Source organism: Punica granatum, chromosome 4 (assembly GCF_007655135.1).
Source record: "Punica granatum isolate Tunisia-2019 chromosome 4, ASM765513v2, whole genome shotgun sequence".
NCBI classification, from domain to species: Eukaryota; Viridiplantae; Streptophyta; class Magnoliopsida; order Myrtales; family Lythraceae; genus Punica; species Punica granatum.
The window spans coordinates 33,253,866-33,279,879 of NC_045130.1; the positions used below are offsets into that span (position 1 = coordinate 33,253,866).

The 26,014-nt window shown below is 38.0% G+C and overlaps 2 protein-coding genes and 1 long non-coding RNA gene across 3 annotated transcripts; 1 reads left to right on the top strand and 2 right to left on the bottom strand.

The window, feature by feature from the left end:
- The first annotated feature begins 10,726 nt into the window (after positions 1–10,726).
- LOC116205228 (L-2-hydroxyglutarate dehydrogenase, mitochondrial) lies at positions 10,727–13,860 on the top strand. The gene is made up of 5 exons (XM_031537752.1): positions 10,727–11,198; positions 11,377–11,658; positions 11,832–12,268; positions 12,749–12,908; positions 13,583–13,860. The coding sequence occupies exons 1-5, from the start codon at positions 10,851–10,853 to the stop codon at positions 13,700–13,702; spliced, it is 1,347 nt and encodes a 448-aa protein (XP_031393612.1). The 5' UTR covers positions 10,727–10,850; the 3' UTR covers positions 13,703–13,860.
- Positions 13,861–14,052: 192 nt separating this feature from the next.
- Positions 14,053–16,273, bottom strand: LOC116205229 (probable U3 small nucleolar RNA-associated protein 11). The gene is made up of 7 exons (XM_031537753.1): positions 15,995–16,273; positions 15,725–15,907; positions 15,524–15,617; positions 15,328–15,407; positions 14,903–14,986; positions 14,413–14,512; positions 14,053–14,320 (listed from the first exon to the last, which is right to left on the bottom strand). Exons 1-7 carry the CDS (start codon positions 16,048–16,050, stop codon positions 14,228–14,230), a joined length of 690 nt encoding a protein of 229 aa, XP_031393613.1. The 5' UTR covers positions 16,051–16,273; the 3' UTR covers positions 14,053–14,227.
- Positions 16,274–24,497: 8,224 nt separating this feature from the next.
- On the bottom strand, positions 24,498–25,601 carry LOC116203343. Its single transcript, XR_004156245.1, has 2 exons — positions 25,379–25,601; positions 24,498–25,247 (listed from the first exon to the last, which is right to left on the bottom strand). It is a non-coding gene; the product is annotated as an uncharacterized LOC116203343 (long non-coding RNA).
- Positions 25,602–26,014: the final 413 nt, after the last annotated feature.

The following is a 26,014-nucleotide window of genomic DNA, read 5'->3' on the forward strand; positions in this document are numbered from 1 at the left end:
TTTTAGGCCTCCGCGAAGTTCCATATGATAGATCGATTGAGTAATTTCCACTGGTATATGTGTCTCGAACGGGCAATGTCCTCCCCCCATCCTTCTACTCGAGGTTGTCAGAATCGCGGTTCTACCTAAAATCGGTCGAAAGTCGTGAAATCGTAAATCGTAAGATTTTACATGTAAATAAAAAATAATATATATATATATACGTATTATACTTTACTGAGCGCGTGCGCATTACTTAAATTCGGTAGCACCTTTTTCTTTTATTGGGGAAGTTCAAGACACAAAAAAGCTTTTCATTGAACCACTATTTTTTTTTTTGGCTGTCGATGGTGTCCTGCGCCGTAACAATCGACTAGTCTACCAGGCAGTGTATTGTATGGCCTGAGACCCGCCAATTAAACCCCAAATGCCGACCCCAAGAGAATCGAACCCAAAACCTGACCTACTATTTATTGTCAGTTTACTAGCGGGTCCAACCCCTAGTTGGTAACCACTATTCTTCTCTTGATTGATCACAACTGAGCTACTTGCCTTCCCAATGTTCCCAAAGGAAGCCCTCTTCGTGTCAGGATCCTAGGCTCCTTTACTGTTGCTGTCGGCACAGTCTCACCGGGCTTTTGAGGCTCCTCCACGGGAGCACGGGCACTAGCATCCTGAGGCAAGGGAGACTGAATGACAACCTTGAAACCTTCCCCTGCCTTCCTCTTCATCCCAGGCGAAACCCTCTTTCGTGTCCCTATCCTGCGGGACCTTACTGTAGTCATTGGCACAGTTTCCTCTGGCTTTTGAGGCTCCTCTGCAGGAGCATCCTGAGCAAGGGACACTCAATAAAAACCTCGGAACCTTCCCTTGCCTTCGTTTTCATCCCAGGAGAAGCCCTCTTCCGAGTCCTGATCCTGTGCTGCCTTAGTGTCGGGGTCGGCACAGTCTCCTTTGGCTTCCCAGGCTCCTATGTAGGAGCACGTGGAGCATCATCCTGGGGCAAGGGAGACTTGATAACAACCTCAAGACCTTCCCTTGCCTTCCTCTTCTTCCCTATCTCACTGTCCCTTTCGAAATGCTCCGGCCTCTTGCAGAAGTAGGATGCCTCCTTCTTGAGGAAGCTCGAGGAAACTCGAAGAAGTCGGAATAAAGCACGAAGAAGTAAACAATCGGAGGTTAGGGCAAAGAGTGAGTCGATTGAACTGAAGAACAACAGTAAGAAGAGAGTCCACTGAAGACTTCAGCCTGAAGTGAAGAAGAAGGGGAAAAAAATAAAAAATAAAAAGGGTTGGGTTGGGCTGCTCTGGGCTAGGCTTTGGCCCGACTTTGGGCTGAATCAAGCCCGGCTTCGGCTTGAAACCAGCCCGGCTTTGGGCTGACCTGAAATCGTGGAATCGGCCTGATTATACGATTATGCGATTTTGAATCCAATTCAGCCACTATTTTCCCTTCCTGATTCATGGCATGGAATCTGAATCAGTGTCCACTCCTTGAATCGTAAAATCGTACGATTCTATGAGTCGAATCGCGATTCTAACAATCATGCTTCCACTGCTACATAAGTAGAACAAGGATCCCCAGCAATATTGCATCCTCACTTGATTTGGCAAATAGAAGAACCTCAATCGATTGCGAACGGGACTTAAGGGCTAGCTGTTGAATTTCTTGGGAGGACCGACCGATGACTAGCTACTTCAATATGGCAGTTGGGGTTCTTGTTCTTTTGTTCATGGCCTTGTTTGGCTCTCTAGATCATCATCATCAATCTGCTCACGCAGCAGAATTCATTAATCCAAGTTCGATCGACACTGTTAGGCGCAAGTACAAAGAGCAGCAGCTTGATGGAATTATTAATAAGGCATCGATCGAGAATGGAATTGTTAATGAGGTGATCGAGGAGGTACGTACCTAATTTTTCTACCGCATGCATGCATACTTCCATTTGCATGCAAGTCCCATGCATAATTTATTTATTTATTTCCATGATTATGATCGCAGTCGCCCCGTTGAACTCAGAAAAAATTACAAATTTTTCATATATCCTAATAAGCTTGTTAATATTTTCATATGAAATTGTCAGATCTTGCCCCCCTAATTTATGATTTTATTTTTCCTTTACCTTCTCTTTAATTTCGCCTCTTGAACTTTGTTTTTAGATCCGTCCTTGCCCTCGAGGAACAATACCTGTGATATAGAAGACTCAAGAAAGACATGATGATCAAAGTGCTGTTGAAACAGCTCAGCTTATCGCAGAATCAGCTCAGATTATAGCTGCTATTGCAGAATTAAGCGCTGCAGCGAGATTTAATTAAGCGTGTCTTTGTTTCAACTTATTATTATTATTATTATTATTATTATGTGATACTTAATTTCTGAGTATTTAATTAATAAAATAAGTGCTTAATAAAATTGAATTGATGGAATGATTACACTTCTGAACTTTTTTTGAAGGAATTAATGTTCATTCCATCAAGTCAAGTTGAAAGGAAATGATCATCGCTATGTAATGACCATTCCAATATTTATAAGTGCAATTAAGTGATGGAATGGAGTGAAAGGATAAATTGTTGATTCTTTACATTCCATTCAATTCCACCATATAAACGGGGCCTAAGAGTTAATTAACTTTCATTTTACAGAGCTTCAATTCAGTCAGCTGCCCACCGACGGATCACAGGACGCTGTTTTACAAAACTGGCTGGAATCGAACTGGACTGGGTGGTTCAAGTGGGAAATGGGCATATGATCTGTTGGGTTTCCCTATCTGCACTGGACTATGCCATGTTTTTTGCAGAATGCTTGGAGTGTTGGACTATTTTGCCCATTTTAATGATCAGAAATTCACTGAGACGGGAGTCTTGTTGGTGATCTGTTGAGAGTACAGCAGCTGCAACCCTCCATACGAATATCATTTGCTTAGTTATTCACTTAGATCAGGATGTTAATTTAATTGAGAACTTGATATTTTTTGTGTATGTGGGTCTCGACTATTTGTTTATTGGATGATGAGAATGAGTTTGGGCAGTGCAGTAGATTTTTATGTACTCGTTGACAACAATAGATGCCATATGTGGCTTTTGTCTTGGTAGAAATCCAGTCGGTATCAGGTTGGCTATCATGTTGATAATTTCCACTGACTTCCATCATGTATCACTTATTATTTTCAGTTTTTGCATCTTGTGGCTGCGGGAGTATTTCCATTTATTTTGCTAGACATGAATAATATTGGGGGTAGGATTCTTGTTACGTGCATACATAGACAAGTACATGGTAAGATGAGGAAGGTGCTTGAAATCATCGTAAGTAAAACTTCCATGGCTGTGGAAGAGATGTATTTGGTAAGGTGGGACTTAGGACTAGGATTCTTGTCCATAGATAGATGCAAAGTATATAGTAAAACGAGTAATATCCTTGAAATAATTGTAAATTTCAATGAAAGACGGTTTAAGGCAGTAGCGCGTGCACTCGTCTAGTAATCAAGAGGTTTGGGATCCAATACTCTGGTGGGACTACTCGTACTCTTTTATTTAGCTATTAGGATTTCTTTTACTATAATAGGCCCATAAGCCTCCCTTGTAACAAAAAAAAAATTTATTAAAGTTCTATGAGAGGAAACGATTTACAAGTAAAATTCCAGAGTATTTTCTATATAGAACACTGTCTATTGAGAACAGAAACATCTTCATCTTCATTTGTGAGAGAGAGATCTTCACATCACATAAGAGAGAAGTGTCCCATTATTAAAAAAAAAATTACTGCATGGATAATGGAACAGAATTTAGAACATACCATTAATGACAAGAAGGATGGTAGTCTTCTCGAAAATGCTAACCTTCACTAAACTTCATTCAATCTATTGTTTTGTTTTGTTTGGGGAATGAGTCACGCACAAATATATATAATATAAATTCGAGTTGTGATGGGCGCGGTCAGATAGCCTCAGATTGCCGAGATCTTGAATGAAAATTTCTTAGATTATAGAATGTTTTAATTTTATAATAATTTTAATAATTTTTTAAAACAAGTCTTAATAGATATTTTATGATAAGAGTCAAATAAAACAGAATAATTTTTAAATTTCATGGTGAGATATTGTTGGTTACATAATGATTTCTTTTAAAAAAATTTAGATTGAATGAATATTTTTAATAAGATATCGGTAAAACATAATATATTTGAATTTTTTTTGAAGATTTTATTACCTATATATATATTATTCAATAATCTTGAAATCCTTTTAAAGATAAAGATTAATATCAAATCACATAAATATGAATATTAAAAAATATATATTAAAGTAAATACATATTAAAATAAATAAATAAATTTATAAAATTGAATATATGTATCTCTTCTAATAATAATATATGCTTGTGTGAGCATTAATATAGTTTTTAATTGAACTTTTGAATTTTTTAAATTGATGAACATATTTTATAAAATATCAATATAAAAAATTGAAACTTTTTCGGAAATCGGCCAATAAAACTTTTTAAGATAATTCTATTATCTACATATATAATCCATAATGCATATAGTAAAGCAGGAATTTGCATATTTATTATCCATTTAATATTTCAAATTTAAAATATTCTTAAATGAATATTTGTAGAATTAAAATTAATCAATTTTAAAATTATGCTTTATAAAATAATTCATATAAATATTGTGAAACTTTTTCATTATTCATTAAAGGGATGTTCTTGAGTCCCATGACTGAATTTTCAGTCATGATTCAAGTACAAGACCATAACTCTTAAACTTTTTGTATATTTTGTTTTTGTACAAAAGTGAAAACTCTCGCACGATAAAGAGTTTTGCTTTTGTACTTGACTCTAACTGAAAATTCAGTTAGGAACCCAACAAAGGCCCCTCATTAAAATTATGTTGTTTGTTGCAATCTAATTGCGTTTTTTCTCACGCAAGATAGGATTACCGAACCATGTCTCTTTTGTTACTGCCTTTGAAGGCTGCAGCATCAATCACAATTGCGGGAAGTTCAATATAATCCATATAGCAACCAAATTCTAGATTCCGACTTATTCAAATCGAGCCTAATCGACCCACTAAAAATATAATATTCTTTTAACCGTGAAATTTCTCTGTTTCACGGGTCTCAGGAACAAAGCGCCGAACCACAAAGTTGGTCATCACTCGCATGTCAACATTAGCAGTGGCCAGTGGCTGCAGATTTCCTGTACTCTTCCTTCACTGATGGAAGCTTCGTCTTTCAGTTCTGAGGATTCCACTCGCAAACTCCTTCACATCATCATCATCACCATGATCATTGCTGTCGTACCCATTGGCGAGGAGTCTCTCATCAGCTCAGCAGCACCTTTGCAGCTTCAGCGGAAGCAGCGGACCTACGAGGAACAGCTCAGCACCGAGAGACAAGACTGACTGAGTGGTGATTGGCGCCAGAGTGTTTGGGCTTGCCGTGGTGAGGCAGCTAGGTCTAGGCCGGCCTAGATGTTCTGGTGCACGACTCCACCACGACCTTCGGCACTGGCACGAGCTCCAGCAACAGCTAAGTGATCCACGCCAGCATTTACTATCCGGCAGTTCTCTCAAGGTGTCAACGCTTCCTCTCTTAGATTTCGTTCCAATTATCAGAATCTAATTTGCTTCGACATTCGATCATGATGATCAATTCGAAATTGGCTAAGTCTTGCTAACTGGAGGTAGTAGCTGCGGTAGAATCATTGAAAAAACAAAGGCCAATGAAGTTAAAATGAGAATCTGCTGCGGGCAGTTCTTTGCGTGAGGGGAAGGGAATTGCTGTACAACTACTGCTCTCAGAATGAAATTCCGCATAAGCTCATAGTTGCCACGGGGCCGTTGGAGGTTCCGAAGCTGACCGATATCATGACGGATTTGAATTTCGGAGGAAAACATGAACCAACGCCATATCCATAATCATCAAATCAAACTCCTTGAGTTATCATCATCATCTTAAAATAACTAAAACCGTTGTTTTTGTCCATAGCAAGGAAAAAGAAGACACTTGTCCTTCATTTTCCTTTTTTTTAAAAAAAAAAAATTATTTTTACCCTTTCCTTTCTCATTTTTGACATTTTTATATAAACTTCTTTGTTCATTTTAAAATTATAATCTAAGTCTATTCAACTCAATTCAACTCTTTCATAAATTCAATAATATAATAATAAATGTTTTGTCTTTTTCTTCCATTTAATAATACTTTCTTACTCATACTTTTTCTTAATAATTTTTAAACTTTTATTTCATAATATTTTCTCACTCATACTTTTTAATAACCATTTTAAAAATCATCTTTAATAATAAATTTCTTATATACTTTCACATCTATAAATACATACATATATATATATATATTCTCATACATCAATATATTTGTCAACACTTACAATCATTGCATAAAATCAAGTTGAGTTGGATCAGTTATCCAACTCGAAAACCAAACGTAAGATAAAGATATAGTTTTTCATCTTTATCACTTACTTTGATTTCTTCATACATCCTTCAAAAAACTTCAAATTTAACATATTTTATCACTTCTTGCAAAAGTAGACTAGAATATCATTTTGATACTCGCGTGCATATTTATTTTTCTCAAAATAATACAGGGTGTAAGTTTTATTTATATAAAATTAATGGAGAATGAAACAATGAATTTGGTGTTATTAAAGTGTTATAATATTTTTCAACTATAACGTCTCTAGCTCTAACTAATCCTGCAATTCTTTCTTCTATATTTTTCTTTTTTTAAGTAAAATTTAATAGCATTAAGTCCTTCTCCCTACTTCAGTACTTTGTATATTAAACAGCTTCATAAGTAACAAATCTATAAGATCTCAACTAATCAATCCTAAAAAAAGAAGAATAATATTATGAAATCAATTAATTTCATTAAGTTTAATGATGACCTAAAGCTCTACATATTTTGGACCAACACTGTCAAAGTAATTCGGTTCTGTACGTACATTTTCGGTAATTTATATAGTAGCATTGATGTTTGGCAAAAACATTATAGTGTATTCAAGAAATGTAAATTTATAAATAGCATACTTGATACAAAATATTTGTGACTGGAATAAAGATGATAAGATATTAACATTACGAAATATATATATATATATAAAGTCCATAGTTCCTTTCTTTTCTCTTCCCTTTCTCTAACTCATTTTCTATATTTATTTTAAATCCTTCTACCTCCCAATATATAAAGCGTAAGAAATTAAATCAGATTTCCACCCCAATACTTAAAAACACAAAATAGTCATATTTTTACTGTTCAAATTTCGTTTATGTATATAAATATATTTTAATATTTCATATTTCATATATTATTTAGTCATTGGAAATTTTATTTAATAAACTAAAGTATCATATTCAAAACTAATAGAAAGTGTTGAATTATTTTTTTATTTCAGGGAGATTTAATATTTTGTGCTTAACAAAATATAATAGTGTTTAACAAAAACAATGTAATATAATCATACTAGAAATAATAATACAAATATATAATACACCTATTGTAACTGGCCTACCGCAGCAAATCGCGGCTCTACCCCTAGTTTTATGTGGTTTCTCTTACCCACTTATTTTTCCTTCTTCGTGCTGAGAGGTAGAATATTTTTATAACTGAGAAAAGGCATTTGGACTCGAAGAATAGTAGAACTGATGAACGATTACGATATGGTAGGTCCGACCGTCCAAGCACCAGTGCCAGTAGCAAAGACAAATAGGGATTCGATGCACATTGGTGCCCTCACACACGAACAGATCGAACAGAAGCTGCATCAAGGTGGGAGTTGTAGGGACGATGTGGGAGATGACAACTGGAAGAGACAATGCGACTGGAGCCACGAACTTATATGAACTCTTGGTCACAGAGCACACTCAAACATGCACAAAAGGGGGAATTAATTAAGTACCAAGGGATGCACAAATGTTCGCTTTTTTAAGAGACTATTTACCCCACATAAAGTTACTATCAAGTATCAGCAAAGAACTCTTGAGATATAATGGAACTAAAATTCTAGAATTATATATAGCAAAATCCAAAAACTCTCTTGTTCTCTCTCACAAATTTATCGGCTGGAATTGTTCCATTCGATAAGTGTCTTTTGGCACTAAACCAGTTTTTATATAGATCAGAGGGGCACTTGGTTCGTGTCTTTAGATTAGAGTTGGGACATGTCCCTAATAGCACCATGCATATATAGAAGTACAGTCCATTGTGAAGGTTTGATCCAACACCGGGAAACTGAATGCGCTAGGAACCATTATATATATATACATATATATTGTGATATCGAGTAATAGGAGGGCAATCGTGAATTCACCACCAAAAATCTTTCAGCCAAATCTGTAAAGAAATAACATAAATGGGTATATAAATAATAATAATGGATTCTTTCCCCAGTTCAGAAATGCAGTTTTCATCTTGTCAATTAATGTTAGGATTTATTTGGTCAGAGGGTATTAAGGGTGTTTGTCATTTTATTTTAGGATTAGTCGAAGTTCTATTGGATTTTCGGATATCGGGGTGTACGCCCAAAAAATAAAATTGAGTATCTCAACAAATGAAAGGTATAATAGTTTTAACAAGTAATGATTGATTATCATATGTCCTAATAAGAGCAAAGGTTAGAAATTAAAATCCTAGCTAGGCATAGCTACTGGCTTTTTACTACTGGTTCGACTGACTGTCTAGCTAATCACGGCTTATCAGGGTCTGAGATTGAGGAGAGCGTTGGCAGGTTAGATGATTGAACAATTAATGTTTTGGGATCTAATATTTGCTAGCTAGCTATAACTAGAAAATTAGAATAAACCGGCATGCATGCATGCTAGCTTATCATAATCATAATGATGAGGAGCCCAAATGGCAAAGTTCAATATGGTATATCGATCGAGTAATGTCCATTAGTATGAATCCTGAACGGGCATTTCTGCCGCTACATGAGCAGAATGAAGAGATACCCTGCAATGCATCATCCTCTCAGCACTTGATTTGGCAGATCTAGAAGAACCTCGATCGCAATCGGGAAGGGCTAGCTTTTGCATCTCTAGAGAGGATCAACGACTTCGCTACATCAATATGGCAGTTGGGGTTCTTGTTCTTTTGTTAACGGCCTTGTTTGGCACTCTAGATCATCATGATCAATCTGTTCAGGCAAGGTACATTATTCCGGCTTCGATTGACACAGCTATGGAGATCAAAGTCAAAGAGCAGGAGCTTAAGGCGATCATTCAGCAAAAAAAAAAAAAAAAAAAAAAAACAGGAGCTTAAGGCGATCGAGGAGGCACTAGAAGATCATCATCATCAATCTTCTCGCGCAGAATTCATTAATCCATTGGATTCGATCGCCGCACTTGCTCCTGAGCCCAAAGAGCAGCAGCTTGTTGGAATTGTTAATAAGGCGACGAAGGAGGTACATCGTATATACGCAATTTTTCTACTGCATTTATGCTTCCTTTTAAATGCATTACCATGCATAATTGATTTATATATATATATATATATACATATATATTTATTTATTTCCACGATGACGACCCTTTTATTTTACTCTCACTTTGTTGTGAGCTGGTCATTCATTGATTAATTCTCTAGTGAATTTCACTTTTATCCCATCAATCGATTGAAAAAAAAAAAGAGAAGAAAAATAGCGTTAGTTTCTTGGCCCCCAATTTAATTTCCGTCAGCCATTTTCTCGTTGTTGATGTACAGATTAACTTGTCCAGATTTTTATTTATATGCTTTTTTTTTATTTAGTTGAATCCCGACGAACAGATGAAGCCTAGCGCATTACTGTACCCGAGCGAAACGAAATTGGTGAGCCATCAATCTTCCCACGTTCAGACCTGCAGGTTAAATGGGGAGTGCCCTCAAGGGGCAGTACTTGTGAATGTGATACGGGGAAGACTCGAGGCCGAAGCCGTACGTGCCGTCGAAAGAGCTCAGCGTATTTCAGAATTAACTCAGGTTATAGCTGCTTTTGAAAGCAGCAGCAAGATTTAATTAAAAGTTTGAGGGTGTATTCGTTACAACTTATTATTAAGTACTTAAATAATAAAAAAATAAGTGCTTAATAAAATTGAATCGATGGAGTAAACGCTTCTTAGCTTTTATTTTGAAGGAATGCTCACTCCATCAAGTTCAAAGAAAATGATCATCCTTATATAATGAACACTCATAAATTCTGATTACATCAATTGAGTCTTTGATTGGTCAATTCAACCCTTTGCTACGTCAATTTCATTCCTCACGTACACCAATTTGATCATTCCGCTAGCCACTATTAGTTTTTAATGGAAAATCATAAAACATAAAATACGTCTTTTTTTTTCTTTATTAAAAATTCTTTCATTCTTTTTTATTTTACTAATAAAATACGTCCGCTTGGCATAAGTGAGATGGAATAGGTGTGGGAGAGCCACCCCTTGAGGGCTCTGTCGCCGGCGGTCTCCCAGACCTCGGGCGACATCTCCAGTGGGGGAGGCAACCCGACGAGGAGCTTCCTAAACTCCCTATTTTTCCCCTATCACTTGGATTGTAATTCGAAAGGAAAGAAAAAAAAAATCGATTTATTTGATGATAAAAAATATTGGAACAGTTAAACGGATTTGTGATAGTAAACACTATATTGATGCGTCTCATAAATTTAGAATGACCAAATGAATCTCCTAATTGATGGAACAAAGGACTGCATTAATATTAACCGATAATCAAATTGATGTGATCAAGAGCCCGATTGATGCAACTCGTCCATCCCGGAACGAAATTGCCATGTTACTCCCGAACCACAACGTTGGTCAATCACACATGTCGCCATTAGCAGTGGACAGTAGCTGCAAGCGGGCGGCTGACGAAGGAGAAGATGCGTCGGTGTTCAATTCTGAGGATTCTACTCGCAAGCTCCTTCACATTATCATCATCACCGCCGTCGTACCCCTTGTCGAGGAATCTCTCATCAGCTCAGCGGCACCGCCGCAGCTTCGCCGGAAGCAGCGAAGCTATGAGGAACAGCTGCTCAGCGCCCAGAGAGAGCGCTGACTGCGTGGTGATAGGCGCCGGCGTGGTTGGGCTCGCCGTGGCGAGGCAGCTGGCGATCGCCGGCCGAGATGTTCTGGTGCTCGACTCCGCCCCGACCTTCGGCACCGGCACGAGCTCCCGCAACAGCGAAGTGATCCACGCCGGCATTTACTATCCCCGCGGTTCTCTCAAGGTGTCAAGGCTTCCTCTCTTCCACTTCATTCCGATTACCAAAATCTAATTCATGATTGCTTCGACATTCGATCACGATGATCAATACGAAAATCAGCTCAGTCTTGCTAATTGGAGGTAGGGCTCCGGTAGATAGGATGATTGAACTGAAAGAAAATCAAAATGGGAATTCTTTGCAGCCAGAGTTTTGCGTGAGGGGGAGGGAATTGCTGTACAAATACTGCTCTCAGCACAAAATTCCGCATAAGCAAATAGGGAAGCTCATAGTTGCTACGGGGCCATCGGAGGTTCCGAAGCTGACCGATATCATGAACCGGGGAATACAAAACGGGGTTTATGGACTCAGGTTGATGGATGGCTCTGAAGCCACGAGAATGGAACCCGAGCTGTGGTGCGAGAAGGCCGTGTTTTCCCCTGTTACCGGGATTATCGATACTCATTCTCTGATGCTAACGCTAATGGTATGCTATTCTGCTTCTTGTGCCCATTAAATTGCAGGTTCTTTTTAGATTGATAATATGCCCGAAAAGCGAAAATTTGTATATCAAGTTCTGCAAGTACTGTCCCGTGCAATTATCTTTTGGTGAGTTTGGTGCTGCAAATTGACAGGTATAACACCTCAATGTGAGTCCAGGGGGAAGCTGAAAATCACGGAACGACCTTCTCATTTAATACAGTTGTTACTGGTGCACATATTGAAGAGAATTCCATTCATCTTCGTATTTCTGATACCAAACATCTCGAGAGCTGCAATGAGAAAATTCCACCAAATCCAGATCTTATACTGGTGCCCAAGTTCGTTGTCAACTCAGCAGGCTTAAGTGCTCCTCTCCTTGCAAAGAGAATTCATGGCCTAGATATGCAAGTAGTTCCTCCTACGTATTTTGCTCGCGGCTGCTACTTCACCCTATCAAGCACCAAGAAATCTCCATTTGAACGTCTTATATACCCATTACCTGAGGACGGTGGTATTGGAGTGCATGTCACCCTGGATTTGAATGGGCAGGTGAAATTTGGGCCAGATGTTGAATGGATCAATGGTGTGGATGATGTTTCAAGCTTCTTGAATAGGTACTTGTTTATTTCCATTTCCAGGTTTGGTTTCAGGGTCAAATGTGGCTTTTATTCGCCAGTCACTTGATTGATATGCAGATCTACAATTCAATTGCATATTGAATATTATCTTTCACACTGAAAATATTGGACTGCTGTAAGAGTGAAATTAGAAGCCCGACAAATCCGTTCCTTTTATATGTTGTTGACTGGTGTTATTCGTAGCAGGAATTCCTCGGGAGATATGATGAACTCTTTTTTGAAATTGAAATCTTGTATGGTAGGATGAAAGTGAACATTGTTATTTTACAAAAAGCAAGCGTTGCAGTGGGTATTAATTAAGTTATATGTTAATCTTAGTTGGAAACTTTGCATAAGATGTATCTTCGATGAATTTGTGTTGAATTTGTGAAGAATTTATTCAATAAAAGCTTTTGTGAATGGTAGTATGAAGAACCAAATATCATGTCCTAATGCTGTCAAAGCCATCATCCTCAGGTTTGATTACTCTGTATCTGCCAGTCGTGCGGAGAGATTCTATCCAGCCATACGAAAATACTATCCAAATCTCAAGGATGGGTCCTTGGAACCAGGATATGCAGGGATTCGGCCAAAACTTTCTGGTCCCCAGCAGTCTCCAAAGGATTTCGTGGTGCAGGTCCGTCATCTTATAGTTTCATTCTACGTGAACTGCCTTCTTTCTGGGCGTTATATAATCGGGCTTAAAAGGTGTACTTTATCATATGATCTGCAAAATCTTCAATTGCTTCTGACAAAGTTTGAATAGTAGATTACTAGCATTTATAAGATTTACTGCATAATTAATCCATTAATGGCCCGTAATATTATTATCAAGAAACTGACTCTAAATGCTGTCTGAGGCTTTCACGATTAGAAGTGCTGCTAGGACACTGGTAGTATTCTTACGAGCACTAAAAGAATGGTTAGCATGTAAATCTGAAGTTCTAAGGTGGAACTTGAGAGATTTTAACATTGCCTACTTCTGAAGATGCTGTTGACCGATTTCTTGCAAAAAATTAGGATTCTTTATTAATGCATTTGGATGATGCTCAGACATATGAAGAGCCATGATTCAATGTTGAGCCTGATGTTGTCTGAACTTTGAACTATTGGCATCGACTATGAGCTCAATACGCTGTGATTATTCTCCTGTATGTAGCACATATGACTGGTTTTTACATTCACACATCGTTTCTCTTCCTGTTCTAATTTTCATCTTCAAGTTTAATCTATTTTACTTGATCATGGGATGAATTATTAATCTACAAGTATTGACAACTCTATCCCAACGCATTGCTACTTATCCTGCAGGGGGAAGACATTCATGGGATTTCTGGTCTTGTAAGCTTATTTGGAATTGAGTCACCTGGTCTAACATCAAGCATGGCAATTGCAGAATATGTCGTCTCAAGGTACTTGAATGTGCAATAAGATCGCACGAATTGGTTCGTCTGTGGTTTCAGATTTAAGATATGATTGAGCGAGACGACTTACATGCTATCATTAGCATATGAAAGATCCAGAGGACATAGAGCTGGTAGTTCTTGTAAAACGATGCCATTGCATTAATCCTGCCAATGCTCTCCCCATATCCATGCCTCATTTTCTTTAGTTTTCCATCTCAAAACTTGAAAAGAGGAGAATCGGGTCTCTTTTCGTGCCCTTTGATGGATTAATAACCCAGACAAAGAGAATATTACAAGAGACCCGTCTGCACTGTGACCGAGAGAAGCTGACAGACACTATGTCCCACGAATTTGAGGTCTACAGGACGCAACGAATTTGGGAAAGTCTGTGATATGACATCAAAATTGAATTTGGGAAAGTCTCTGATATAGCATCAAAATTTCAACTTGCAGCTGCAAAGATAATTTCTCAACCAAATATTAACTAGAAGATCCTCTAATCTGGTGAACCATTATAAGCCGAAACAATACAGATAATAGTCGTCCATCTTCAGCGCTTCCGTTCCGTTCGCCACTTGTATACAGGTTTTGATGTTGGGCAGACGATTTCATCCTCGCGAAGTTTCCGCTTCCTACCCTTCTTCTGCTCATTGGCAGCAGATTTCATACACGTATGTTAAAAAAACTGAACAAAATTATATATCTAATAAAAAGAAGAGAAGTTCGAAAAATTACCTGTAGTTCCTTCTGCATTGCCATATCCATGTAGATTTTCTCCAATTCATTTACTCTACTTGTTCTAGCCTCTAGTTCTCTGTACGAAGCAGCTGTTTTCCTGCTCATCATTCAAACCAACACTGTTTAGGCCACCTATTCTGTCAAATGAGATATTTAGGGAGCTGAAATGAATTCGATAATGAGGGAAGCTCTGTCTCCGATCAAAAACTCTAGAAATGAAGCAACAGAGCTATAATTTTCACCAGCTTCAGACACACTTCTGACTGCAAACAATTCCATAGCCACTTGGAGATTTGTCAACACAAACTCAGGACTAATAAAAATTTCATAGCCTTAGATTTCCATGTGACTGCCTAATGGGTATCTTTTACCGTCAAAACCAAGGTTCATGAGCTTGATCAGCCCTCCCAGCACCCAAAACAATTAATTGCAGACAATGAAACCACAGCAAAGGGAAGTAAAGAAAAATCATAAAACCGAAAGTCACCTTTTGATATGATTCGGAATGTCCTCTGAAGCGGGCAATACCCCACTTTTAGAAGATCGAGACTGTATTTCTTTAGCCTCCTCCCTGAAGTGAGTTGAAAAAGTCGTGAAATAACCCAAGCCAAAAGAAGGTCACTCTGGATATGTAGACAGATCGAGCAGGATAAACAAAGCATAGAAGACATTCGAATTTGATGGAACTCAACAGAACGGTTCTGTCATAAGCTGAGAAGGAAAGCACAAGTTTCAGCGAATGCCTGTTTTATAAGATATAAAGGGACTTCATAATCTAATTTCTATGCTGTCTACGCATGAACTGGCGTGTTTCATTTTTTATAATGTACTTGACTCAGATGATCGAATAATAACATTATGACATTGTATCAAGCTGACAAACAGAAAGGCAATAGCCTATTAGGAACAAACCTATCCTCGGCATAGTAAACATGTCTGCTTGATGATTGATTATCGAGAGAGTGCAAAGTTGCAGTGAGTTTCTCAATTTTCTGCAGGAAACCAAATATTCAACCCTATCAGTTCTCCTTTTAATTCTCAGTAACCTGATCAGATGATTCGGGAACACGGCACCTAATGTAGGAACACAAGCTCAAACCCGACTAACCTTCTTCTCGCTCTGCACTTTCTGAAGAATATACCCGATGTCCTGAGTCTTCATAAGCATCAGCTCCTCAGGAGTATACTTATTTGCCTCGCTCCTACATTTTCACATTACATAATTAAAACTTCAAGGTGACAAAGGAACAAGGAACTAATCGATGCTAAACTCGATGAACTAATGACGACAATGGCAGCGGCTCCTTACTGGGGTCTATGGACTCCGTCGACCGTTCGGGTCTTACTCATCTTAAAGTAGAACTCATCGGGATTTCTGAAAGCCGCCTTCTCCCAGAGCTTCCGCAGGGTCTCCTCCTTCTTGTGGAAGGCCTTCGCTCGGACGACGTAGTCCTTGTGCTTCTCTAGCAGCCCAAACTTCTTCCTCGCTTGCCTGGAAGTGGAACCCGATCACGAAAATCACATCAAACCGAAGGAGGGAATATGCAGAGCTCGAAGAAGGTGGGGAGAGGATACTTACGGCTGAGACCGCTCCTTGTGAGCCCTTCTTGGGATGGCGTTCCTCAGGGAAGACATGTTCGGTTTGACAACTAAAAATTGGAGCTTTTCTCCTGCAATTGAATCAAATACTATCAAAACCCTAGATCAAGAACCCTCTCACGGGCCTCGCCTGGTTCACTTCAGCTGGGCAACGACGGAGAAAGCGGAAGAAGAAGTTGCAGAAGGCAGATGATCGGATGTCGGCTGTGAACGACGGACAGGCGAGAGAAGGAGAAGAGAGGCGGCGGAAGCAACCAATTAAGTCCCGAATCAACCGGAGCGACACAGGTGTCCAATAGTAAACCCGAACCGAACCAGCCCGATATTTCCGGGTAAAAAAAAATACCGAAGTTACAATAAGGGCCCGTTTGGTTCGACTTCCAGAAACGAAAACGGAATGAGGCGAACTGTGACGAAATTGAAAACGGAATGACAAATTTTCATTTTTGTTTGGTTAAGCCTTCATCATCAAGCTGACCCATCGAGATTAGATTAAGGCGAATTTCTAGAACATGCCTCACCTTCTTCAAAAACAACGTGCAGCCAAGCTCGGTCTTTAGACAGACATCACCAGTACTGACAATCTCGTATGACTATCCATTTCTCATTTTCACATAACCATAGTTTCCGCTAGTGTAAGATGAGACCAATGAGGAGTAACATGAAATGAGGCACATGTATCTGCAACCCAGGTAGAGTCCTGACACGTGAGATTCACATCGACTTCATCACAAACAATGTAGGTCTCTCCATCAGATGCCACTGTTGCAGTGCCGTCTTCCTTCTTACTCTTACCGTTGCCATTATGATTCCTCTTTAGAGCTTTGCACTCCCTTTAGTAGTGTCCCGCTTTGCCACAGTAATTGCAAGTGACTCCTTTCATCGTCTTCGACTTTGATCTACCACTCAATTTGTCACATGAGTTACCATGCCTGGAAGATGGATTTCTGCTTTAACTTCTCCCCTGTTGTTCAATAAACAATGTTTCAGACAGAATGAAAATCCCAGAGTCTTTCATTCTAGTCTCCTCATTAAATAAATATCTATCACTGTGGCCAACGATAGTTTCCCATTTGGTGCAAAATTGCTCAATGCAACCACAAGTGTGTCCCAATTATCCGGTAGAGTCCCTAAAAGTAGACAAGCGTACAACTCATCGGGTCGTATTATCTCCAAGTTTGTCAACTAGTTAAAAATATCCTAGAAATCACTCATGTGCACAGCCATATTACTTCAATCCTGGTAATGGAGATGAACAAACTTCTTCACGAGAAATGCCTCATTTTGCAATGTTTTCCTCATATAGAGATTTGTCAATTTATCCCGCAAAACTTTTGCATTTGTCTTCTGAGTAACATGATGATAAATACTATTGTCTATCAATTACCAAATCATAGTAATAGTCTTTCGATTTGCGCATTCCCAAGCCTTGTCATTCTTTTCTTTTAGTTTCGCCGAATTCCCTTCAATGGGATCATACAAGTCATTGCAAAATAGAAAATACTCCATTCGAGACTTCCATATATAGTAGTTGGTTGCATTCAACTTGAACATAGATCCCGTAGACTCATCCATCTCAAAAACACCGAAAACCTCAAACTTCTCTAACCCGAGACTTTGATTTAACTTGTTTAGAAGGGTGTGCTCGGCCACAACAGCACATAGAGAGCTCGAATAAGTATTTTGACCATTCAGAGCCTATCCCCACATGTGGTGATGTCGCTGCCAACGTTTCGTCCCAATCGGAGTTTGTTTGACTTCCCGATCGAGGCTTGATCTAGCTGTGGTCGCACAGAAAAATATGTTATGTTGCTTCTTTGTTCTCTGTTATGCCGCTACTTCTTTGCTGATTCTTGTCACTCATCACTCCACTCTTTGCTCAGCTCTTTCGCTGAAATTAACCCTCCCAAAGGTAGGTCCTTGGGGCCTATTAAAAGCCGATGAAAGCTCAACATGATTTGAGCCCAATTTCCTCCAAATTGGAGGGATACCCAACAGATTTTATGTTCTGATGATTGCATTTCTTCGCTGTTGAAGGTCTGATATGAATGGTGCGCAACATCTCCATGCATTTCGCCCATTCACAACCCCAATGGTCATTGGTATTGGCTTGGACTCTGAAATGTGTGATCGATCATTCTGCCATCGATTATGGCCTGGGTTCGACATTCAAATAAATATGAAGGAACTTATCTCGGTTTTGTATAATGTAGAATAGCAAGTTAGTCAGTTTGGATGCATTCTGTAACAGGGGATGTCTCCCTGCTGAAATTGTTAATCAGAATGGGGCAACGAGAAAAGCGACAAACTTGTGAACAGTACATTAATCAAAGCCAGACGGATCTGATTTCTTGCAAAACAAGGTCGATCACTTCTGATAAAGAACCCTTTTACCTTGCAGTGAGTTATATGTGTAACAATTGGAACAAAAAGCATGGCTTTTTATGAGTTTTTGTTCCGGTTAGCCGAATGTTCATGGAGACTCGAAGGAACAGCTATCGAACATAGGTGCTTTAAACATCAAAGATGCATCCCGCCAATATCATTTAACTCCATCCATCAATCACCCGTTAAAAGGATCACTCATATCGTAGCAAAATTACTTTGGTCTCTTAAGAGTGCTGTGCTGATGTGACTGCTTGATTTAGGCTTTGGCTACGTCTGGGGTTGACTAAAGGAAAGGAAGGAGCAAAGAATGCGAATGGGTGATTGACCGAAGCCATGAAAGTTTTCTTGGGAACCTTATTCGAGGTTACCTGATCTCGAGCCCAACTCAGATGAGCCTATTGAAGCTTGAGTTTGGTCGTGCGCGATATGCTGCAAATTGTGCCCACTCGAGCCCAAGCTCGAATATCTCATTTATTTGATGAGCCCAAGGACGTCGAGATCAAGCTTTGAAGCTTGATTGAGCGGATTATGCTTTTGCATACACTGCGCTCACACCATGCCAAACCAGTGTAGAGGGCGGATATTTAGGGTTGTGTGTCCAATTGACATGTAAAGGTGCAACAATGTAAAAGAGCATATGTCTAATTGACATATGAGAGAGTTGTTGAAGAGAAATTTAAGTCCACATTGTCCGATTGACACGTGATTGAGATGTTTAGAGTGATTTAAGCCCATGTATGACTTCACATGAGACCATGAGTGTTGAGAGTGGTTTAAGTCCACATGTCTTACTGACATGTGAGGGCGGATGTTGAGAATTGGTTGTTCCAACAATATATGGGGGAAAATCACATTGGGGATCATGCTCATTCTTTAAATTGGACGGCCACCAACAATATGAAAGTGAATGTCGCCATATGAGGATTTTATTAAAACTTTAATCATTACGTACTCATCCTAGGATTTTATTAACACTTCCATTGCTTCTTGACAAGAACTTTGTTGGACCCCGTCTCCACATACATTTGCTTTGCCCGTGATTTAATTTAAGGGAAAAAGTTGTAAAATCCAAAAAATTTACACGAAAAAATAGATAAATACATATGAATTTTCATATAAATTAGAAATATTCAGAAAATTACAAATTCCATCGGACGAGTGAAAATGCCGATAAAATGCCATAGTTTCACCACCATTTTGACCTGTAAAACAACTAAGAATATATTTTGTGAGTGAGCTTGACGCCCAATGAATAACCACATCTTAAACTAGCTGAATCATAGTACGTGTTCAGTTATATCATAAAATATCGTCGAGATCTCCATAACTCAGATAATCCCTGTGTCATTCCCAGCTCCTGATTGCATTATCGACTCCACATTGGCAGCCTTTCTGCTCCAAGCAGTCCTTTCCTACTGCTCGGCTTACGACTAATTCCCATTAATCTCAGTTATACAACTCAAAACCTCACTACTTATTTTCAAATAATGTAATTGATCGTCTAAAAATACATGTATGATCCGTAACAATAACATGGCCATGACAATGTACTTATAAAAATATTAATTAAAGATAATAAAAGTATTAGTTTAAGAATATGTTACTCATCTTGACGAGTCCCCCGAACATCAAAATACCGAAATAGGTTGTTCCCTATTTTTCTAAAAGTTTCTCCCACGTTGCTCTCGGCTTTTCTCTCATCGCTAAAACTTGAAATTGAATGAAGTGGCCAGTTGAACAAGCAGCAAATTTATATGGAAGAAGAGAATGGCGGTGGAAATTGATTCATCTTAGTGGCCCGCGTGGAAAGTAAGGGATTGAAAGAAAATGGACACATGGAAAGGAAATTGTAAGCTTATCTCAGTGAAACAAGAATTATACTATAAATCAATTAATAAATTTAGTGTGAAATTGCAAAAAATAGAAATTGCACGTGAATGAACATTGAAAATTTGGGATGTTACAATTCATTTTCGGTCCTCAATCTTTGCTCACTTTTTTATTTTTGTCCTAAATCTATTTTTTTTGTTCGATTCTATCTTAAACGTTACATAATATGTTCAAAAAACTATTTTTCGGTCCAAAATATTTTTAAAATATAATACTTTATTACAAATAAATTTTGAAAATACAAAAAAGAAAAAGAAAAAGAAAAAGAAAAAGAAAAAAAGGAAATGAGTAGATCCCAGTTCGATTAGAATCTCCCGATTACGGGGGAAGGTCTCCCGATTTCCTCTTTTTTTTATTCTTCAAAATTAATTTACAATAAAATAGTATATTTAAAAATATTTTGGACGAAAAAATTAACGGTAGGACTATAATGAACAAATTATGTAACGTTTAGGAGGATCGAACAAAAAAAATAGATTTAGAATGAAAACGAAAAAGTAAGTAATGATTTGCTTACATCGTGCACTGATGATCAACATAAGCTTGCATTATGTTTAGCATAGAAACACGTAAAGATGTAGTCCTAGTATTTTTTTTTTTTGGTGTCATTCCGGTTCCTGAAAACCCAATGGACCCTCGACTAATTTAGTCAAAGTATGGCAACCTTGCCATCTCCTGCTACGCAATGTTCAGACTCTCAATCGCAAACATATTAGATGATTTGAACAATTAGCATAAACACTGATCCCGTCAACGTAGCACCACCGAAGACCTAATATAGTTATGTATAGAGGAAATTCGAACTCGGGACCTTGAGATGACTAAATCACATGGGAGTAAACTTCTAACCAGTAAGCATTGGCCCCCTTAACGTAGCACCACCAAAGACCTAATATAGTTATGCGGGGATTCGAACTCGGAACCTTGAGACGACTAAATCACATGCATTTTCATTTTCATTGGATTGAGTGTATACACATTGCCCATATACATGAGAGGTGAGTGCATGTACATTGCCAATTGAGGATTTGCTATGTTGATATGTTAGGTTTTTCGATGAAGTATCACTTTAAGACTCTTAATTTGGTGAGGATAATTTGTTTATGAAAATTTATTCTCTTGGACAACTTGATTTATCTCTTGCTTTCAGTATGTGTGGTTCATAAATATTTTTGGGCGATGGTAATGCATTATTTCTTAAGCATGAGTAAGTAATGAAAGGAATTAGATCATTAATGTGGATGCAGTCATTTCTGAGAACTCTAAGGGATTTATTCATAGCGATTGATTTGGGTTAAGCTGAGGATTGTTTGCTTTGCTTAGTTTTAGTGTGTTTTGCTCGAGGACTAGCAAAAGTTAGGTTCGAGGGTGTGATAACTCCATGAAACTAGAGTTAAAAGGTCATATTTACTTGCTTAATTGATGGTAGATGTTCTCGTTTAAGTTTATTTTAGGTGTTTTTAAGTTGTTTTAGGTTAGGTTAGTCTAATTTAGTCTTAGTTTTATATAGGTTAGTCTAATTTAGTCTTAGTTTTATTTTTAGTAGGTTTTTAATTGATTTTAGCTCGATATCTATGTGATTGTCCTCTAAATTCATGTTATTTTTGGCAGGAAACACTCGAGAAAACTGTGCAAAATTGATGTCTACAGATAGGTTAACGAGTGAGGAAGCTAGCGGGTCAAACGGAACGTGAATCGGAGTTTAAATGAAAAAGTTATTGGCAGCCAAAGTGACATAGTCAAGGAGACCGCGGTTAGTTCGTAGGAGACTGAGGTGAAAGAATGCTGTTCAAGATTTCGATATATTTTTCCCCCGAGCCAGTGTGATGTCGACTTTGTGTTTTTAAATTGGAATATTTGTAGCTAAGGGGTATATTTGATATTTAGGAAGGTCTATCTGTAGAGATTTGGCAGATATTCTATCTGTTATTTATTTTAGGCAAGATTTTATAGTATCTTTTGGAGGGTAATATATAGATTTGGAGGCTGCACAATATTAGAAGAGGCTGGAGCATGAATTTTGGGAGAAACTTCAAGCCAAGGAACAAGAGAAAGATCAAGAAGACGTTCATGGATTTGAGTCGGCGGACCGCATTTGTTCTTCTTTGATCCTATCTTAGTTTATTGTTTCAAAACTATGTCTTTGATTAATTCGATGTTGCTTTTGATGAACATGAGGAGCTAAATTTCTTTTTCTAGGGTTATCAATGGAACCTAAGTTCGATGTGTGTTGGAAAATAGAATTGATTCGCGAGGAGGATTGGAATATACCCGATCACCTTAGGTAACTGAATAGGGTTGATTCTTAATGGGTTCCCACTTGTTAATTGCTTGGGAATAAAGTAATTAATTCGATACATGGGAATACATCCTTATGACATTCGGAAGGTGCTTAAGGAGAGATTAGGACCCTAGGTTAACACATAATCATTCAATAGATAGAAAGAGAGGAAGCCAATTTGGATAGGTGCTAGGGGAAGTTGTATACCCTAGGTTTGTGTTCATTGATTGCTTTAGTTAATTATTAGTTTTCTTAATTTTCTGAAATCACTCGAATTTGATTGTTTGGATAAAGAAGTAGGCTGCTAATTTTAGTAGTTAGTGAAAGTTTAGAATAGGCTCTGAGGGAACGATACTTATACTTATCACTATATTACTTGTTCGATAACGTGCACTTGTGTCGACCTTATTTTATCGCAACAACTGACAACACCCATATTCCAAATAGCAACTTTATCAAGCATAGTAAGCTTGTTTTAAATAGCCAACCAACTAATAAAGCTATGTCTTGAAAATACAGGACCCTTCCACACAAGATTATGCCATTGCACCCGAGCTTCCTTGTGTCTCAATACATTCCAAGCCCTTGCAATTGAGAATCTCCCTTTATTATCCCCTTGCCAAACTACCTTGTCAATCCTATTAGTCAGGGTAGAGCCAGAGATGATGTTATTAATGTTCTGCCTTCTTAAGCTTCTGCAATGCCTCATGTAAATCCAAAATAATTTATACTATAAAAATCAATAAATACAGATGAATTTTCATACAAATTAGGAATATTCAGAGAATTACAAATTCAATTGGATGAGTAAAAATTCCGATAAAATTCTACGAATCCACCGCCATTTTGACCTGTAAAACAATTGAGAGAATATATTTGGAGGGGTGAGCTTGACGTTTAGTGAATAACCACAACCTAAACTAGTCGGATCATAGCACTGGTTCAGTAATATCATAAAAATATCGTCGAGACCTCCAGAACTCAGATTGTCCCTATGTCCATTTCCAGCTCCTGACCACAATGGTGGCTCCACACTGGTAGCCTCTCTGCTCCAGGCAGCCTTTTCCTACTGCTCAGCTTATGACTGACTTAAGGTGCCATAGGATTCACCAACTCTCATCAATCTCATACGACTCAATACCTCACTTTTCATTTCCAAATATCGTGATCGATCATATAAAAATACATGGATGATCCGTAACACTGACATGGCCATAACAATGTAGTTCTAAAAATACTATTATAACGATAATAAAAATACTAGTTTAAGAATAGGTTACTCACCTTGATAAGCCCTAATACTCTAAAACATCGAAGAACAATCGAATTGCTAATTTTCTATAATAATAATATTTTTTCCCACTCAAAGCTCTCTGCTCCTCTCCATCTCTCGACCTCTCTCTCAAATCTCAATTTTTAAGAATGGCTTGAAATGAATGAAACGAATGAATGAGGTCAATTTAAAGAGCACAAAAGTCTGGTGGTGAAATATGCTGATGAGGTGATGATTTTAAAAGCAATTCAACACCTGTAAAGTTAAACATCACGTCTATCTCATTAATCTTAATGATAAATACAAACTAATTCTTTTAAATTGAATTATGTAATAAATTCATATGTGTTCAAATAATAATTTTCATGAAACAATATCTTTACAAAGTCATATTATATAAGGAAATTTGGGATGTTACACCTCAGCTCCTGACCTTTAACAAGAAGAACCTCAAGACATTGTAGAATAGGAAGGAAATCCAAATCTCTGCCCATTTGTGTGCCTTATGAGGGGAGATTCTGAAGTCCAATTATTATACCAAAAGAGAATAGACTTGCCATCACCCAACTCCCGCTTAAAAAGAGAATAAACTCGTACTCTAAGCTTTAGCAATTTCCTCCAAGCATACGAGTAGTTGCCAGAATCCTTGAGTGACCATAAGCTTCTACCTTTGATGATATTAACATTTAACCAAGCAATCCATATTGAACCTGATTTGCTCAACAAGAGCCAAATCAATATAAGGTTACAAACTGAATTCCATAAACACGTGTCTTTAACCCCTAGCCCCCTTCTTTCTTGGGTAAGCATACAGAATCCCACTTGACCTTAGCTCCCCTATCATCTGTTCTGTATATTACTCTTTATCTCATTTATTTCTAGCCCAACGGCCTCCCTGATCGCAGGTGTTCCAGCTTCAAATCTAATCAAGTTCTGCATATTAAGCTACATGGTGAATTAATGTAACGTACATAAATGGAATAAGCTGATGCGGGATGCACGATAGACACTAGAGCCAATGCTTAACTAGCCAGACTTCGAGTAAAAATTTGCTAGCCCTTTTGCTGCGTGTACATTCCTCAATCGATCTATAAATGAAAGACAATATCAAGAAAACTGTCAGGAGACGATATAAATCAACTCCACTCCTCCTGGTCTAACCTATTCAGAGCCAACATATACCAATGGCAGTTCAGTATAAAAAGTTTCCCCACCCACAACATTAGACCCATGGTGAACGACAATGAGTTTGGCCTTCTTTGATACCATTTATGTTAGTTGTCTTACATCAATCAGCTCATTCTGATCCAAATCCACAAACTCCGAAACAGCTCCAGTCTTTCAGGCCACAATTTGCCAAGGAACAATGGCACCACGGTGCTCCACAACAGTAAGTATAGTCTGAGAGAAAAATTGAAAAGCCGTAAGTACCTCGAAGTAGTACAAATTGACACTGCAATCATCAATGATCATAGTCAAACAGCATGTCAACATAAACAACTGCAAGCTGAGCACGAAATCAAGAAAATCACAGATGCACTGATGTAGCAATTTCATCTACTCATAAGATCCAATTAGCAGGTGGTAAATAACTCCGAGAATGTATCAAGAACACAGAGATTCTGTATCAAGATCATGGTGTTTTATGATGTAAAACAGCTTGATGAAGGAAATGATTTGGAAATATAAACTAGGTATGATGAGTAAGTGAGGGAAAAAAAGAAGAAGAAAGAAACGAAGAAAGAAAGAAAGAAGCCAAAGGGTATGGATGCTTTTAATAAGGAGATGCATGTACCAACCTCATCCCCAGGCTTCAATTTGGTGAGGCCCCACGAGTTCGCCACTAGGTTGCTTTATTGGAGCTATTCAAATTTTACTTGTGGTTTCTGATGTTGCTCGTATTGAGTATAATCGTTGTTGATTTGTCAGTGTTTTCGTACAAATGAATGGGGTTATCCTGGTTTATCAAAAAGACATCTAAAGCTTATAAGCAGTTTTTTCGACCACTCAATTCAGGTGCGTTTAATCCTCTTCTTCCGCGCACATCTTTACTTAGTCACTGAGGTTATTCTGTAAATGGATTTGACATAACTTCAATTGATGCAGTGTTATTTTTTTGTCAAGTTGAAGGGAATCAGATATGAACCTTATTAATTACCATGCATCAA